Source organism: Rhopilema esculentum, chromosome 20 (assembly GCF_057945365.1).
Source record: "Rhopilema esculentum isolate cy_ngs chromosome 20, ASM5794536v1, whole genome shotgun sequence".
Taxonomy (NCBI): Eukaryota; Metazoa; Cnidaria; class Scyphozoa; order Rhizostomeae; family Rhizostomatidae; genus Rhopilema; species Rhopilema esculentum.
Window position 1 is genome coordinate 8,477,525 of NC_142834.1, and position 17,928 is coordinate 8,495,452.

Below are 17,928 nucleotides of genomic sequence, written 5' to 3' on the forward strand. Positions count from 1 at the left end.
TTATCGTAAAACTAAACGTTATTAGACAATGTGGCTTCTAGGAATTTCTGAATCTTGCAACATGTTCTGAACCAAAAAGAATCTTGAAAACCAACCCTAGTGCCCTGCCAACAGAATTTAACCGCCATGTTGAGTTATCAGGACAACTTACCTCGCAAATTTTGCGGAACATCTGGCAGTGATAAATTATCAAGCTTGAGATTCCAAATATTGCGCAGATTGCCAAGCTCAGGTGGAAGTCTTGTTAAACGTGGGTTGCTGAAGAAATAAGTCACAAAAATTTCATTGAATATTCGTACGTAGTAGCTTCGAGGCTGCACGACAGTGCAGAAAAATTTTCAAAAATATCTACAGAAATTTTGACACAACTCGGAATCTGAAATGTCCATTTTCCATCAATTGAAGACTTAATATTCAGCTATTGGAAATTGATGCCTGTGAGAACTTTACCTACCCTTTTAGAGCTAGGTGGAGCCGTGTTGCTATTCAGTAGTAGGTTTGGGTTCACTTCAGGCTAAAAAGACTCTTCTTAGAAGAGTGCTGCAAGGAATACATCTACAGGGAATATATCTAATTCTTTTAGCTAAATAAAAATTATGTTCTGTTGGATTGTTTTTAACATGTTGAACAAGCACGACTGAAACTTATTGCCTTACAATTGGTATAACATCACAGAGTGTATATTTATGAAAAACACACTGCATGTCCTAATGTCCCCGATTGTTTAAGACGATAAAAAATGTGCCATTCTGCCATCCAAGCTACTTTCAACTCGTTCCTAAGCAAAACTCCAGTTCGCCCTTTGCTGATTATATGTCGTTTCAGACAGTAGTGTTGTAAACTGGAGGACTTTGACAAACGTGGCGCAGATGTAATGTTTTAAACGTCTTGAGAAAAGCTAGCATTCGCATCCAAAATGGAAAGAGCCCAGATTATAGTGCAAAAAACGTACTTGCTTAGATTCAATTCGCCAAGGGATGTCAACATGCAGACAGTATCTGGTACAGTTTCAAGACGGTTGTCGCTGAGATCCAGCGCATGCAGAGTATTTTTCAACATCTCGTATGGAAACTCACAGTCTGATGCAAAACAAAGGCTATCTCCCAGTACAATAGCTGCCTCAATCGATGTTTTTTCAACATCTGTAAATCCTGTTGGTCCAGAGTTTGCCGACAACTGCATAGAAGTAAAAGGGAAAATTTGGAAAACAACAAAAAAACAGTCAACCATGGTTTTAGCAAAGAAGTATTAAAACAACCATAAAGGGTATTCAACGAATATGCATCTGTCCAAATTCAAATTTCTTTAAAGGTTCAGGTGCTGGTAAAACCATTTGAGTGACGAGTGGCTCACTCATTTAAAATCCTCAACAAATTTTGCGAAAAATTCACTGCTCTGAGATATATCTACATAAATCCTTTTCTTTAAAGACTCTCTTACATATTGCTGGACGATACAATACACCATACCTTTAATTAAATATATTTCCAATGAACATTTTAATACAAGTGCCTTTACTTCACTCTTCTTTGCCATTTTCAGCAAACAAGACATTGTGCAGTTGACGTCAAAAGTGACGCCTAAAACCCTTTCTACAGGACGTCAAAAGAACAAATAGCTACATTCTTCATTCAGTATTTTAGCCAGAACTCTAATTTGGATAGACAACTATTTCTGGTTTAGATGATTACCCTACATGATGTGAAGTTCGACATCTTTTGGTCTGTTGTTACAGATTTTGTTACAAACGATTTTGTTACAAAGAGTGGTGCTGACCTTTAATTGTATCTTTAAGAATACTTACCAAGTTGTGGGAAAGATTCAATTTGTTTAGGCATTTCAGTGACCAGTATTCATATGGAGGAAGACGTTCCAGCAAATTGTGACTTAAGTCCAACATGACAAGGTTTTCCAGCTTACAAACACTCTGTGAGATTTCAGCAAGCTTGTTGCCAGCAAGATTAAGTCTTGTTAAAGTTTTAGCCCAATAAAGATGAACACTTTCTTCAAAAGCCACAAGCTCATTGCCTGATAAATCCAGCTCATTCTGTAAAAGTATTCAAAGTCAATTATCATTACAATAAATTTGGCATTAAATTATAGTTAAATAAAGACTCAGAATTTGCAAAACAGGATTAGTAAACTTTGTGCCGCTGATGGAATTTATAATTCACAATTGTTCCTGATTCAAATTTTGCATAAAATTTGTCAACAATACTAGATTTATCTAAAGGGATCTTGCTCTTGAAGAATGAAACATGGAAAAATTGTTTGACCTGGAAAAACTTTCCACCTTTCACTTTATTGAGGAAAATGGAAAAAAGCACACAGCAGTAAGTATCTAACTTAAATGCAAGGTTGTGTAGAACAAAATTGTTTTAAGTTACAGATTGAGTTTCATGCTTAATGTGACCTTTAGGAAGATGATATTACTAAACTTACAAAGCTAAAGATCACATCAACAGACACCAATAAATGTGGGTTGTACATATTGAAACATTATGGCATCTGTTTAAGTAAAACTAAGAAAATTTTAAGCGGTAAAAGCAAACTATGATGTATGGTTATCATTGAATAAGATAATGCACATAAAGTACTCAGGCACCATGGAGTCGTGGGGGCTGGGGGGCTTTAGCAAAAAAATGCCAAATATTCAGTAATAAATTACCAGTACAGCCTCTTTTTATATGATTTTAGCCCCCACAATTTTCTCAATACTTCATGGTGCCTGGTTTTCATGTGGTTTGCATGAAGATTACATACCAACGGGCAATTCCATGGTGTGACAAAGAATGTGAGCTTATTGCGAGAAACATTCAACCTCTCAAGGCTGGTTGCTCCATGAATTCCTTTTGGGATCTGAATAAGCATGTTCTCAACCAACTTCAAGCTTTTAAGCTTATCACATTCCCATATCTCATTGAATATAAAAGAATCTAATGATCCATGTGGGGGGAGATGCTTTAATTTATTTCCAGATAAATCAACTACTTGTACACTTCTATTTTTGAACAGGGCAAATGGCAGAGATTGGAACTGATTTTTTGAAGCAATTAGTCTTTGCAACCTACAAAATAAATTTAATTTCAAACCATTTCTTATGTTTTGTGTATATAAGCAACATTTGTATTACTGATCCATTTAGAAAAATATCTAGTAGAATTATTAGCTTAAAAAGGTGCTGAATTGTATGAAGAATGGCATTTATTTTATTACATGATATGTTAATTCAACAGCCAAATACATTTATCAAAATAAACTATATTTAGAAAATAATGATGTTTTCTTAAAAATGTTAAATTTTGAGGTTATCAATTCAAATCAATTGCATATCCATTAATTGATGTTTGCAGCAAACAAAAAAAGTTTCACAATGATTGGAAGCAGAATTTGATTTTCTGAAGTTTTGGCATATAACATTGCAACATAAAATAAACAAGCAAATGTAATTCCTTCTTTTAAATAACGCCTGTTCTCAAAAATTGTGCCATGACACTGTTTACTCAACTTGGCATATAAAACACTATTCTTTTCCACCCACTTTTCTAATATTTATGTTGATTTGCAAAGAAATTTTGTTGTGTTTAAGTTCTAAACTGGAAATTATTTCTTGTCTTGAAACAACAAATTAAAAAGGTATCTACTATAAAATTACAGAAAATGTCTTTCATGAAAGTAGGAATAGAAATAGAAAAAAAGCTGTACCTGCAGCTTGATAGTCCTCTTTCTGGCAAAAAGCTTAGTTGGTTCAAAGATAAATTGATATCATGACAGTTCTGTAGCAAGTCAAAAAAAGAAGGCGGCAACTCAGATATTTTATTTTCCTGAAGATGAACAGAAGAGATCATGTGTGCATGAGTATCAAACCAGCTATCATGGATTCCACGCAAATTCTTTTCATTCCAGAACACAGAGAGGCTACTTCTAGATGGATCACCTTCATTTCTGAGTCCACGTAAGCTAGGCGGTTGATTGAATCTTTTAATCATGCTAAAACGAACATAATCATAAATACAACATCAATTATCTTGTTTGTGAATTTCTGATTTGATTAGAGAAATTTCAAAATCAATGATAGATAAACATAGATTTTCTCATTAAAAAAGCTTAGTAAATAACTGTTCTCATATATTCCCATAGATAAGAAACATAACTTACATGTGAAAGAGGTTTTTGAAATAATCTAGAAATTCATAGATGCTAATTACTGACTTACTTAAAAATCTCTAAATTGCCTACTATTCTTTAAGATGTTTCAAGTAGATGAAAACAGTACCTGACTGATTTGTCTGCTTTGTTACATATTATAACAAATATAAATATTTGTGTTCAATTATGACCATGATCTGACCAGCTCTTAATATATTCGATGCTTCTTACTATGATTGCTTTATTGATTGATCTCTCAAGATTAAATATTGGACACCCTAGCTTTACACTAAAGAGTTATTAAATATCAGGCCTTGCTCTAAGCAAAATGAAGGTGTTCCATAGAAAGAGCCCCTTTGAAACTCTAGGCGCTCCATTTCGAACCTTTAAATAAAATATCCTTGAGAGCATCCTTCAAGAGCTTTGGAATATCGCGAGCTTCATATCGAAAGCTTTGGAAGAGTGTTAAATAAGAAATTCAATGGTGATACCAAAAAGCACCATAATATGGAAAGCAAAACATGCAGCAAACACTATGTTAATACAAATATAGAAATTTAGGAAAATGCATGGCTTTAAGTCGAACATTAACTTTGGTTTCCTTTTTATGCTATCCATTCTATAAGACACACTAGAACATCTACTACTCGCGAAAGCAAATGCAAACTGAAAAGCAATGCGATAATTTGGACGGAAATGTGATCTCTGATTTGCAAAGGTGATTTTAAATTATTAAGAAAAAAAGAAAATAATACTTCAACAGAAGATTAACGCTTGCTCGAAAATCAAATAAATCTGACGGAGAATACGATTGATGGCCTGTGTCCTTGATGGTTATTAGAGGGTTATTAGATTAAAAATGGTATCGAAAACCCAACGTTGAATTTGCTGAATTTTTTTCTCAAGGGGTAATCTTTCGCAAATCATAATATTGCGGTCTATTGGGAAGATTGTTTATGCTTGATCAAGTTTATTAGACAAAGGCCAACAATTAATTTGCTCCGTGGTAATATTGTTTTTACGTTTTGAGGCGCTCTATAAATCGCTCTCCAAGGCTTCTTTTGGGTGCGCTCTAGGCGAACGCGCTCGATCAAGCGCCTTTCCGGGCAAGGCCTGAAATATGTATGACGTTTAACTGCCAATCTAACACATTGAAAAATGTTCCCCTCCTAAAATACGAATATTTCATATGGTTGCTGATTGATCCAACAAAAGTTTCTATCAAGTGCAGTATTGATATCTTTAAAGAAGAAATCTGTGTGAATACCTTTCAAATGTGGGTTTGAACATGAATGGGTATTGCTCAATTGTAGTTTTCGGTAATTCCGCATGTTGCAATAAAAAGTAATCAATGAGCTCATATGAACCACTTGCACAGGCTGCATCTAGTGGAATAGAAAGTGAACCATCCCTTTTGAACACCAAAGCATTTATATCTACACCCTTTTCTGCTAAGAACTTAGCAACATCCAATTTTCCTTTTTCACAGGCTGCATAGAAAAGTATACATCCATTTGGAAATCCTTCTGTTTTCTGAGACAATAGCTCGGGCTTTGATGAAATAATATATTGCAGGATGTCAAGATAGCCATTTTGACAAGCAGCAAATACACCAGTATCCCAGATTTCTTTTCCCTCTGGTTGAATATCAGCTCCACTTGTATGAAGAAGTCTGACAATGTCAAGTTTTCCTTTTCTACATGCAGCATCTAAAGGTGTCCCCAGCCTTGTTTCTTGAGACGGATCAGCTCCTAAGTTGATTAACTGTGCTACTAATTCATGGTGACCAAGAATACATGCTGCATGAATATATTCTCCAGGCAAGAAATCACCTGGGAAAGTTTCACTTTCTGTGGCACAGCCAACTTCCCCATTTAGCAATGACTGTATGAGATCAGTATTATAGTATGCCAATTGCAAAACATGGTTAAGGTCCCCTTCCAGACATGCATTAAGAAATTCTTGATGTAAATCTATAAAATAACAAGAATGATATGAATTGTGAGACTAAGAAATTCCTCTCTGACAAAGCTCAAAGAAGGCCTTGCACCAAGCAAACCAAAAACAAACTCCTTAAAAACTCAAGGCACTCTATTTCACACTTCTGTGTAAAATTGTTGTTTGCAAAAATTTGCCTTTTCTTCTAAATGAAAACAAGTCAAACAATATGGTCCAAACTGAAACGATGCATTTCAAATTATCATATCGACTTCAAATGATTTAACTCTCAAAATCATTTGTATATGATTGTATTAATGATGCATGGGAAGTAACTTTATTATTCAAAAATGTATTCTTGTAGACATGGCCTTATAAGGAACCAGATAAAAAATCTAGTCATCGAAAAGTTATTGGTATAAACTCTTGTATAAATCTTACAAACCAAAATATTTCGGTCATTTCAGAAGATTGTCTTTGCTTTATCAGCAGTATTTTCGAACAATCATTTGCTTTAGTGCAGTATTGTTTTACATTTTCGGCCACTCATTAAATTGCTCTCTGTGGCTATATTTAGGTGCACTTTAGGCACTAGCACTCGATCGAGCGTCTTACCAGCTAAGGCTGGTTTAAAGGCATCTTTTACTATATTTTTTTTAAAATAACAGAAAATACCAGTAAAAACTTAAAAACATAGGAATAGTTACTCTTAACATTTATCTAGCTGGCAGTAAAACGTTTGTGGAGTATTACCTGGAAGTATGAGAGTGCATTTGTAATAACTGTGCACACTCGAATGTGCATGAAATTGGTCTTGTGTGTGTGCATATTTTCCGGCACTTATCCTGTTTACATCAATTTTACATCTCAGGGACATTCATGATCGAGAGTTGAACTATGCTTACCTACCACTACTATCAGTAGCTGTAATTCAAGTTCCTAAAGGCTCCACAAGTAAAGGAATGATTTTATAAATAATGTTTAGAATTCCCAAAGGCATGATTATCCTAAAGGATTATCTAAAGCTGGGGCACCAAAAGGGGATAGGGGCCAAATCAATTTAGAATGACACACTTTTTCCAATCTCAGTTATGAAAAGCTTTAGAAGTCCATTTTGTCGCATTTAAAAAAGCTTATTAATATGAGCCACATTCAAAACCACACCCATATTTTGGGTGTGCAAGAGTGCACTGGTAATTTTGCAAAAAATTATCGGGAATACAGCTGCCATGGAATCCATACTGGGAGACATTGCGAGACAGATTTGATATGTTTTGATTTATGATAGCCACGAATAGTAAAAACATGATATCGCCAAGACTTTGCTCTACTTTAGTTTTCCAATATATCATTGCAAAAAAGTAGAAAATAAGAATATTAGATGATTAATATTAAAAAAAGGGAAGGGGAAAAGTTCTATTCGATTCATTTTTTTCACTTGATCCAAAATGTAATAGTTACAATAAAGAGAAGTCGGTAATCTGCATGTCAACATTTGTCAGCTGTTCGGTGAATTTATTTCCCTTCGGGTAATCAAACCTGTAGGTTGTTCATTGAAGTTGTCTAAGCCACGATTCACTGCTCAAATTAGAGATATGATTATGAACAACGGGAGGGAACTCGGCAAAAGTGAAGATGTCTGGTGATGGTGAGGTTCACGCTGCGACCTGCAAAATCCCTTGGGATGGTCAATGTAAGTGTAGACATAAACCGTTCAAGTAAGAATTGATTAATAATCAGAACCTACCTACAACAGACACAGCCATTTAAAAGCGAAATCTGAAACTCCGTCAAATTTTCTTTCCCGTGTTTCGCAAGACAACCAATTTTTACGCTATCGTCCATTATTGTGTCCAGTCCCCACTCTTCGTCGCTTGAATTCCAAGAACAAAGCGGAAGTGGTTTCACTTGTGCCCTTGTGCTCAAACACTGAAGCAAAGTGGCCGTGTTCACCAAATGATATCATACAACAATGGATCAACAGCAGGTTGTAGAAGGTTTGTCTTGAATTGTCTAATTCATTTATAGCGTGAAATATAGTGTGAAAAATGAAAGGAACTGAACTTAATATAAAGCCCTTTTCAAAATATAAAGTAATTTAGTTTAGATTTTTGGAACTTATGCTCATCGAAACCTTACTACAATAATAAATGCTTGCACAAACATCGCTATGCTCAACAGATGTTGATGTTTAGCTTTTGTTTCAGTTTCTATCATTGTTTTTAAAGTAACAGAAGCATCAACAGAAGAGAAAGTGAAAAATAAGCATTTTCAACGAAGAAATGAAACGAAAGAGCACAATAATGTGAACTCTGGACATTTGTAAGACCATCACTTGACAACAGTTTCAGTTTCGATTCATCAGTAAATCCTTAATACCATTCTACAAAGATAGATTGTAGCTAATTACACATCAGCATTTATTACATTTGAAATACTTGAAGCAATCAATATTAAATAAAACAAAACCAGACAAAAAACCTTGCAAGAATGTTCTTTAAGATTAATTGACTAAGGAGGAACTCTCTAAATAGTTTAACTAATCGAGTGAGACAGTCCTGCAAATGAAATTAAAGAAAATAAAATGCATTATCTTAAAAACAACAACCAACCAAATGTGTTGCTACCAAGGTTTTTTGTTAAAGGCTCTAAGTCATGATAAAAGGAAGGGGGCATATCCAAATATACCCAAATACTCTAATAGATCAGGTGGAGAAAGGGGGTATTGTCTCCTGAAGGCGAAATTTATGGCATAGATACAACATAGAATGGATTTGGTCAATCTTGGGGTGCTGATTCTGAAAATTGATGTTATGTGGGTACATTCAGGGGGCTTTCAGCCTCATTTGGATGCTGAAAGTCTCATTTTTGACCAAGTAGATATTTCTGCATGTGCAGCGCTCCAAAATTGACTAAATCTACTCTATGGCATAAATTTTGCCTTCAGGGTACCCCTTCTCCGCCTGGTCTACAAGTAATGATTTTCGTACCCCAATGCTATTAGTGGGCCTGGCACTGATCACATGACATGGAACTACAAAGATCCCGCCAAATCCAAGTTACTGTAGAGAAGGCCTATTTGCCATGATTCAATGTCTTATGCCTGTGTTAGTATTTTTCATTAGCTTCTATCTCATATGGTCTCAACAAACTAAAATTTGAATTTGAAATTGCAATCAATTACAAACACCCTAAGAAGTCATGATGAGCATTTAAAGCTGCAGCTTATAAGAACGGGTATCAAAGCTTACTTCAAAACTCACTGACCAGTGGCAGACACCTTGGGGAGGGGGCATTCACCCCCCAAATATTTCAGAAAGACAATTGGTCTTTTGTTCCAAAACAAATATAGGAATATATGAAGTCAGCATATCAACACAATAGTCTTGCCTCCCCTGATGCTGACCTAAAAAATTCATATAGACCTAGACCATAGTGTGAGTTTGTTCACCACCTGAAATATTGAAAGCAAAATTTCATATTGCTGATAATTTTTCAGGATTGCTCAAAGGTTCCAAATTCAATAATCACAGAGAACCGAATAATTGATCCATCAATTAAATATACATCCATATCAAAATGTGTCTTCACTTTGACTAGAACAGCCGGGTATAAGTATATTGATTTTAATCAAAATCAAATTAATACTTAAGCACAGTTGACAAAAATGGCACAGGCCCAGGCACTCTGTTTAAAGAAAATGTCACAGATATGCAAAATCTTTGGTTGAGAAAAATCCTAAAATTTTATAGGGCAGGGTTTTTAAAAATGAGAAGTTGACTATTTTTGGGAGCAAATGTATTTTTGGAAGCAAAAGTGATTGCAACAATATATCAAATTTTATATTTTTAGTGTATTTATGTTTTTGAAAGCAGTGGGAAGATAAGAAAGGGTCTTCAAAGTCCCAAAAAATAAAATGGGGTCACTTATTCCCATCAGAGCACCAAATATATCTAATTATGAATAACTGCTGCAGGTAAAGGGAGAATGACTAAAAGAAATGCCAACTACATAATCAATAATTTGGTCAGTAACCATTAAGTATATATGGCTATTATCATGAATATTAAATATTTAGGTCATTGCAAATAACTTTTTTGCTTAAGCATTTTCCAGTATAGTTTATATTGCATGTACTAGCTTATTGTAAAAATGTCTTGAATATAACAACAACTTCAAACACGATAAAATTACTTTTTTTACTTTTTATTTTTTTTACAACTTTCAGGATCAGAAGTGCTATTGCTAAAATGCTTCTACATTTGCATATGTCTGATACCCTCCTAAGTACTAGATGTGTCCAAATATTAGAGCTATGTCAAAACTGCAAGGAACCTTATTCAATTCTAGAACAGGTGGCTTATTTCATGATAAAGATTATCTTGAACATTTTAGCTTTATTAGTGGTTTGTAAGTTACAAAACTTTTGAAAATGGAACTAAAGTTAAATAGAAAGGTCTTTATAAATATTTGAAGTTTAGATAGTATCACACTTTGTAGAAAGCCATCATGAATTATGCATTTTGTTTTTGCCCTTTTTGTGTGAAGACTGGGCTATGGCCTAAATAGAGAGGGTGCTGATTTCAGGTTTCTGCTCAGTGTAGAGATTGCACTAACTAGAGACGGGGCTTATTTCAGCTCTTTAAGGGTAAACTTTATTACCTCCATTGCATCATTTCTACTTGGTACTGTAAAAATTTTACAACGGTGGCTACTGTGCAGGTTCTGCAATTAACAGCTTTTCTTGATTTTCCCTCCACTTTTATCAATGTTTCACACCAGCAGTCTTTTTTCTTTCTCTTCCACAAACTTAAGAATATGCATTTCAGTTCTTGAGCCTTGGGGCTTTAGCCTTAGACTTTCTTTGTCTTTAAAGTTCTTTGCAGAAACATCTGCTCTCTCTGGGTTCATTGCACCATCTGAGCTGCTGTTTGGAATGTCTTCTGTTTGTTCTTCGGTTTCATCCCCTATTGATGTTTTTTCTATCTGTTCCTGGTGACTTTGAGAAGTTTTGTCTGCTCCTATTTTTGTATCATTCTTATTTTTTGCTACTTCTGTTTCTTTCTCTGTACCATTATATGGTCCTTCATTTTTCTTCTCAGAGCTTTCATTTAATGTATTATTGACTGGAGTCTCATTTGAGTAGACGTTGTACTCTCCATTTTTATTTTCTTTATCCTTGCCGTGAAGTTTTGGCATCCCCAGCATGGTATTTGTTTGGCCCTGGTTTCTTGTATTCTTTAACGCTGGCACTCCTGTGGTGTTTTTTCCATCGTTTTCCTCACCTGATGCAAGCTCGACAGTCTTATTCCTATTACCTATTTCATTACTTTGCACGCTTGAATTTCTATTTGCTTTCTTCTTATCACGCGACAGGTCTCCTGAAACTTTCAAAATTTTTTCCTCATGCCTGTGAAAAGTGTCATTTTCGTTTTCTTTGGCATTTTTCTTTACCTCATTTTGACTACCGTTACCTAATCTTGAATCACTCTTTCCCTCTTTTTCTTGTGTTTCGTTAAAGAGCATTGTTCTTTGCTGTGTTTTCAGACCACCCTCGTTTTTTGTCATGTTTTTATCTGCACCTTTTTCCTTTATCATTTGATTGCTTTTATTCTGTTTATCCAATACGTTGTTTATTTCTTTTATTTGTTTGTCATCAACACCGTTGTCAAAGCTCTCTTGTTTCTTCCCTTCCTGTAGTTTTATTTTTTCATTCAATGCTCCCTCGGTCTCCTCATTCTTTGGCATGTTTTCTTTATTCGTAAATTTACTTAGCCCTTTATTTGCCTTTTTATTTCTGTGATCTTTTAATCCTGCTGATAAATCTCCTGGCTTTTCACTTTCGTTATCTTTTACTGTCTTTGCTTCGTCCTCGCTATCTTTTGAATGTTTCAAATTTTCGGTATTTGACTTAAATTCCTCAGTCAAACTTTCATATGACTTGAATTCCTCATTATTTGTCTTTTTCTCCATATTTGTTCCCTTCGTGCCATTGCCCAATTTGTGTCGTTCACTTAATTCAATTTTTTGGTTTCCTCTTTGGGTTTCATTTTCAAGCTTCTGTTTTTCTTCATATTTTTCTTCATATCTCATGCGTTGATCAAAGTCTTTTGTTTGATTAATATTTTCATCCTTGAAAGTTGAATTCCTGTTGGTTTCCTTTTTGTCGCCAGACCTTTGACCTTTTCCTACATTTGCTTCTTCCTTGCTTTTCTCTTGTGTCTTTGACTTTTCGTCATAACTTTTTGTTATATTTTTCACTGCATTTTTCGTAATTCTTTCAGTGTTTCTCCCAATTGTTTTGTTTGTCAAGTCCTTATTTTTCAAAGACCAATAGCTTCCAGCTGGTGCAGCTAGACTTGAGGTAGCCAGCAAACTGAAACATAACACAAAGATAGTTTCAGAATTCATATTTATGTCCGTTTATCAAATAACTGCAAAAAAATGTGTGGCTATTTAAGGTTGCTCTGCCTGCTTGGTAAAACTTTCCTTATACGCTTCCAGATATTTCGTATCATTTTCGATTAGGTGATCAACAATTTTTACCTGCATTTGCTTTTTGTTGCTCGGTCAAGCCAGGCAGCCATCGATAAACAAATCAACGATCTCCGTAATCAACAACACAATATGTTGAGTATTTACATCCCCCTTCACATGGAAATATAATTTAGAAAATAAACGTTTGTAAATAATGAGCTTTTTACTTACCTCCATGTTAATGCTACCTGCTTCTTAGATAGAGGCTCTTCAATATTGATATGAATTTCAAAAAATATTTTCCTTATGGAAGAAATTTTACAAGTTTAACAAATTTTTTTCAATCTATTTCGCATAGCTGATAATTTGGCTAACAGTTATCTGTTTCGTTACTGCTCTTTGCATGCTTGTATTTTTATATCATCAAGAAAAAAGAAATTTCAATCAGAAGGTCAGAACATTTAGTCCAGTCGCATAATTCGAATTTTTGGTCAGATTGTGACAGACTGGAACAAAGCACCCAACTTTTTATGGTGATATCACGAGGCATGGAGAGCATTTCCAGAAGGGGTGATTTAGAAAGCATTCTGGTGATTTTTCTATGACGTCATACGATTTTATCTCTAGCTTACCCCCCGAAATCGATAGAAACCGGCACCCCTTCTGGAAATGTTCTCCATACCCCTAGGTATCACCAAGAAAAGTTTGGTCAAAGAATAGAAATGACTAGAATAGTCATTTCTATTCTGTGGATTGGTGCTTTGTTCCAGTCTGTCACGATTTTCATCTTAAGTGACTGGACTAATTGAAGATTTAGGGTTGGGAAAGGTAATTATCTTGCGAACGCAGTTAATTCTCACTGAAGCCAGAACTACCGTAAATCCTCGAATTGCCTCCCCCCTCAAAAAAGCCCCCACCCTAGAACTACAAATTGTCAATAACCCCCCTCCCCCCTCGAATAGGCCCTCCCTGCTACCGTAAATTCTCAAATTGGGCCATCTGAGGTTGCCTATGGCGTTTTATTGAATTACCACAACAAATTCATACTTTTGGTAGTAATTAAATAAATGCTCATAAAGAAATTTCTACTGAAATAAACGAGGTCTTTTAATGATGTCCTCTTAATGTCTACAATAATTTTATAAGCCCCCCCCCCTCTCGTATAAGCCCCCATCCAAGAATATCAAAAATAAATAAGCCACCAGGGTGCTAATGCGAGGATTTACGGTAATCATTCGTTTGGTTAGCTGTACATTAAAAGGGACAACGTTTTCAAGACAGCATGAGATGAAAAATAAACTAGAAATGTGCGCCAGAAGAAAACGAGATATAACGTGCGCGGGCATGATATTCAACGGTCGCTGTTTAACAACAAACATCAACACGTATTTACACAGCCAACGCTGCGATGATTGAAAAAGAATATGGTTTCAAGCTTTTTCCATGGCTTTTCCTCAAAGTGTCATTTCACCTGTTTGTGTATATTGATTTACCAGCATGGCGAAATTTTTTGATTTTATTATTTGGAAGTATTGCTGGAGCTAGTGATTAAGGGGGGAGTGATTAAGAGGGATCAGCCAGCTATGAAGACATACTTTCTCAAGGCAGTATTGTCGATGAATAAAACTCAATTATAGCTGATTATCATAATTTCTCATTTTTCAAAGAGTTTGCATCATTTATCAAATTTGTCAACTTATTTTCCATAACCTATGCTGTCCAAACTCCTAAAACATATCTTTGAAATATTTTTAAGAGGAAATTTCCAAAAGGCTGTGCCAGATATGTGATACATGCTTCTAACTAGCAAGGCATTCATATTTTTGACTCTGCCGCAGAAAGACATAGCCCCCTGTATAATGCAGAAGGCTGTACATGAAGCTAACCAAAGTCCATTGTTTTCTGAAGCAATAAATAACACCTGAAGAGGGTTGTGGATCACTAATAGCATCGACAAATTTTGTATGAACGATTGTAGGCTTCAGAATGTTCCCGAAAATTGTTGCTTCCTTTCTACTCCTTTTTGGAATAGGTAAGAGTGAAGAAACACAACATGTTTCTAATAATATTTTAAACATTATGAGTGATTTGAAACTAGATATTAATCGAATTAATTTGACGGCTGATATTAATCTAAATTCAGATATATTTTCTGCCAAACGTACTCACTGTGGTGGGCAAGAGATATGACAGAATTTTTATAATAAAATTTAAAGCAATTTCATCTCTATGTTTCCACTCACCAAATTTAAGTCAAATTACTTTTTTGTTGAGGTGTTCTCTATATACTATATAGCATATTGTTGAGATTTGTTCGTCTTAAAGTTTGACTTTATTGTCTGGTTTTTTTAGCTTCTGCTGTGCACCAGTTTTCTGACCTGCGTAAGGCATTCGATTCTGATTATACATCTGCGTATGTTGAAAAAGATGTGATTGGTAAAGGTTAGTCTTTTCTTTATTTATTTCTCTTATTTGTGGACAGATATATTAAGTTCATTGTAGGACTGGTTTTAAATTTTGTCGCTCTTCTAAACTAATTAGATTTTCTATGGATGAAAACCTTTATTGAAGATAATGTGTGTTTATAACCTCAGGTTGTGCAAAACTTTTGCTCACTGAGTGTAAAGCATATAGAACTCTTTCAAAAGAATCGTTTTCGCATAATCTTTCCCCTCCATTGAAGCTGAAATACCTCAGACAATGCAGAGGTGATAAAAACCTGCAGCGAACATGAAATCAGCAGTATCGCGTTCTATTGCACAGAATGGTTGAAAGCTATTAAGACAATCATTTTGGCTACAAAACAGCCTGAGAGTTAAGTTGTGGTGTGTTCGCACACGTTTAGGTGAAGCCTTGTAAGATTTTTGAATTTTAATGCTCTTCTGTTATACTTCGCGGCGGTATACGAGTTCATATAATCATGAAAATTTTAACACCCCATGCCTGGCTCGACATTTTATAAAATATTCTTTAAATTATGTTATATTTTGAATCCAGAGCTCGAGTCAGTTGTGAAGGATGTGTACAGAAACTTTTTAAAAAGTACCAGCCTTGCCCAGAAGGAAAGAATTGATAGTTACTTTGCTCAGTGGAAAAGAGTTGCTGACATAAATGGACCATTTGAAAATAAGGAAAAGCAGTCAAGTGCCCTCCAAGAAATTATGAATCCTTCAGATTTCCATGTAAGTTTCTTTCCTGAATCAGCTTAAATAGATTCTGAAAGATTTTTGAACGGAAGTTTTTCTACCCGAGCCTAGTAAATTTAGTAGAATCAACTGTGTTGTTTCTTGCACCGTTTTTTTGTAATTGAGTGGCATAAAGGAGGTGCAAGTCTTTGGCCCTAGTAACTGCTTTCAGGACTTTCCCTTGGCTAAACTGACACTTCGTGATTAAAGTCACCAGCACTTTTCGATATCTAAAAAACCAAACGAACCTCCATTTGTAGCATCGTTTCAGAGTAACTTGATGTGTAGCTAGATTGTCTCTGGAAAACAGTTTTTTATACGAATATATTCAAGTTTGGGCTGGAAAGCCATAATCAGGTTATAATTCATTAAGCAGTCCTAATGACAACGATGCGATCTGAAATCTGAAAGTTTTCCAATCACGAAAACGTTCCAAAATTTTCCAAGCAGCAATTTCGACAGGTATCATGTTAGTACAGACTTCTTCTCACCTGGTTGTTGTAGAATATTTTGACATAGAACCCTTAGACCACTTTGAATTTGATGCAAAGAATTTGTTTTCTTCTTTGACTGTTCAAACAGGTGTTTTAAATCCTCCAAAATAGTCCTACTTTCGTACAATTCCTGGTGCAGCAGTATTTATCCACTAGGAGTATCTGCAAAATAGATTCTAGGAGTATCTGCTGAAAAATTTCATCTGTCTTTATCTTGATGTTTTCTACCCAACAAAATGTAAAGTGATATGAGCAAAAGCTGATAAAAAGCTGGTACATTGCTTTTTTAAGCAGATACAAAGTTTTTTATGAAAGCGTGAAGATGTAAAGTTTTTATTCATATGTAACTGTAAGGATGTTTTGCTGGTATCTTTTATGAAGTATTACCTTCGCACTTTCTAAATGGTATGTTCTTTACTATTATAGGCGTCATTGGGCGTTGAACAGCTACTACAGAACAGAGATGACAGCGAGCAAACAATCGAAATATTCAAGGAAACAATGATTTCACCTGATACTATGAAGCTGCAGCTTTATTTCACGGGAGATAATGACATCATCAATGGTGTTGTAGCTGCCAGCTTGAAGAACAATGGTGATCTTTATGTTGTCACTTCGATTTTTGACTAATCCACAACAAAACTAATTCACAAAAATCATTTTCAGATTATCGTTTTTTCTCACCACATGATGCATCATTTCGATAAAACTGTGAGACATTCCTATGCCTTAAATTTTATGTTTTTCCTTCACCAATTTTCTTCATAATGTTACACTGAAAGCCTCATTTTCCCTGCTTACAATTCACAATAATTAAAAATGCACCTTTCTCAGCTATTACAAATAGGCGAGGAATTATATAATAGGTTCAAATCGACAGTTCTGGAATCGACACAGCTGCAGGTGGGCCATGATCTCCACTTTTTGAATTATCTTTTTCGAGTCTTTAATTTGCACTTGCTTCCCTCTATTTTCAACTTATATCAGCGCCTGCTGGCTAGGGCACGAATTTTCTAGTTATAAAATCGTTTTTGTAAGGCGAGTTGATATTTTTCGAGGCATCCGTTCCATTGACACGATACATCTCATTTACAAACTCTATGTAGGCATCGGCTTTAGAGAGGAAAGCCAATAACATTAGGAATCCATATGGACGTTAAACAATCGCATATCTTTTCAAATAACAAAAATGTACTTCAAATTTGACAACCGTGAATGTTTAGGGGGAGGGAGGGGTATCCAAGTAGATTTATCAGTTGCCTAGTAAACCGTTGTCTGATAACCTGTTTCTAGATTTTTATATTGAAACGTGAAACTCGCAATAGCAACTTAAAAACATCCTACTCTGTACACCTCTGCCTATACGTGTGTACACCTCTGCCTATACGGCATCGAGCGCTCTATGACATACCGATGAACATTAATTGTCATTACAAGATACTTCGTTCCATTAATAAGTACCCCACATGGAGTTTTCAGCACTTAGGGGTGAATGGGCAGAAGAAAGAGGGATAGAAATACTGGAACTGAGCCCCACAACAATGCACCCCCTTCCAACGACTTTTCAACGAGTGGTCAATTTACTGTATTTCTCAGTCATATTAATCCATAGGACACGATTATTATTTCTCACTTTTGTTATCGTAATCTGAATTTCATGCATATGAGGGAGAAAAATTAGGGTG

At 35.2% G+C, this 17,928-nt stretch overlaps 3 protein-coding genes across 4 annotated transcripts in view; 1 reads left to right on the forward strand and 2 right to left on the reverse strand.

The window, feature by feature from the left end:
* The window catches only part of LOC135687150 (leucine-rich repeat serine/threonine-protein kinase 1), a 21,310-nt gene extending 13,351 nt beyond the window's left edge, over positions 1 to 7,959 (reverse strand). Inside the window, exons 1-7 of the mRNA XM_089114359.1 lie at positions 7,835 to 7,959; positions 5,417 to 6,122; positions 3,706 to 3,990; positions 2,764 to 3,067; positions 1,805 to 2,047; positions 953 to 1,176; positions 152 to 258 (exon numbers count right to left, since the gene is read on the reverse strand). Coding sequence (XP_088970485.1) covers positions 152 to 258; positions 953 to 1,176; positions 1,805 to 2,047; positions 2,764 to 3,067; positions 3,706 to 3,990; positions 5,417 to 6,122; positions 7,835 to 7,853 — 1,888 coding nt within the window. The 5' untranslated portion in view covers positions 7,854 to 7,959. The remainder of the gene's footprint in view (positions 1 to 151; positions 259 to 952; positions 1,177 to 1,804; positions 2,048 to 2,763; positions 3,068 to 3,705; positions 3,991 to 5,416; positions 6,123 to 7,834) is intronic.
* Positions 7,953 to 16,977, forward strand: LOC135687160 (uncharacterized). Of its 2 annotated transcripts, none has more exons than XM_065203657.2 (4): positions 7,953 to 8,084; positions 14,917 to 15,006; positions 15,562 to 15,746; positions 16,670 to 16,977. In XM_065203657.2, exons 1-4 carry the CDS (start codon positions 8,060 to 8,062, stop codon positions 16,871 to 16,873), a joined length of 504 nt encoding a protein of 167 aa, XP_065059729.1. In that variant the 5' UTR covers positions 7,953 to 8,059; the 3' UTR covers positions 16,874 to 16,977. The 2 variants fall into 2 exon arrangements, with proteins under 2 accessions (XP_065059729.1, XP_065059728.1); XM_065203656.2 differs by lacking the exon at positions 7,953 to 8,084 and adding an exon at positions 14,439 to 14,596.
* LOC148957851 (uncharacterized) lies at positions 10,100 to 16,676 on the reverse strand. Its single transcript, XM_089114360.1, has 2 exons — positions 16,241 to 16,676; positions 10,100 to 12,463 (listed from the first exon to the last, which is right to left on the reverse strand). Exons 1-2 carry the CDS (start codon positions 16,264 to 16,266, stop codon positions 10,861 to 10,863), a joined length of 1,629 nt encoding a protein of 542 aa, XP_088970486.1. The 5' UTR covers positions 16,267 to 16,676; the 3' UTR covers positions 10,100 to 10,860.
* Positions 16,978 to 17,928: the final 951 nt, after the last annotated feature.

Coding starts and splice junctions, on each gene's coding strand:
- LOC135687160 (XM_065203656.2), top strand. CDS start 14,551: ATGTTCCCGAAAATTGTTGCTTCCTTTCTACTCCTTTTTGGAATAG. Junction 14,597..14,916: donor TCTACTCCTTTTTGGAATAG/GTAAGAGTGAAG, acceptor TGGTTTTTTTAG/CTTCTGCTGTGCACCAGTTT. Junction 15,747..16,669: donor TGAATCCTTCAGATTTCCAT/GTAAGTTTCTTT, acceptor TTACTATTATAG/GCGTCATTGGGCGTTGAACA.
- LOC148957851 (XM_089114360.1), bottom strand. CDS start 16,266: ATGTCAAAATATTCTACAACAACCAG. Junction 12,464..16,240: donor AAATATTCTACAACAACCAG/GTGAGAAGAAGT, acceptor GTTATGTTTCAG/TTTGCTGGCTACCTCAAGTC.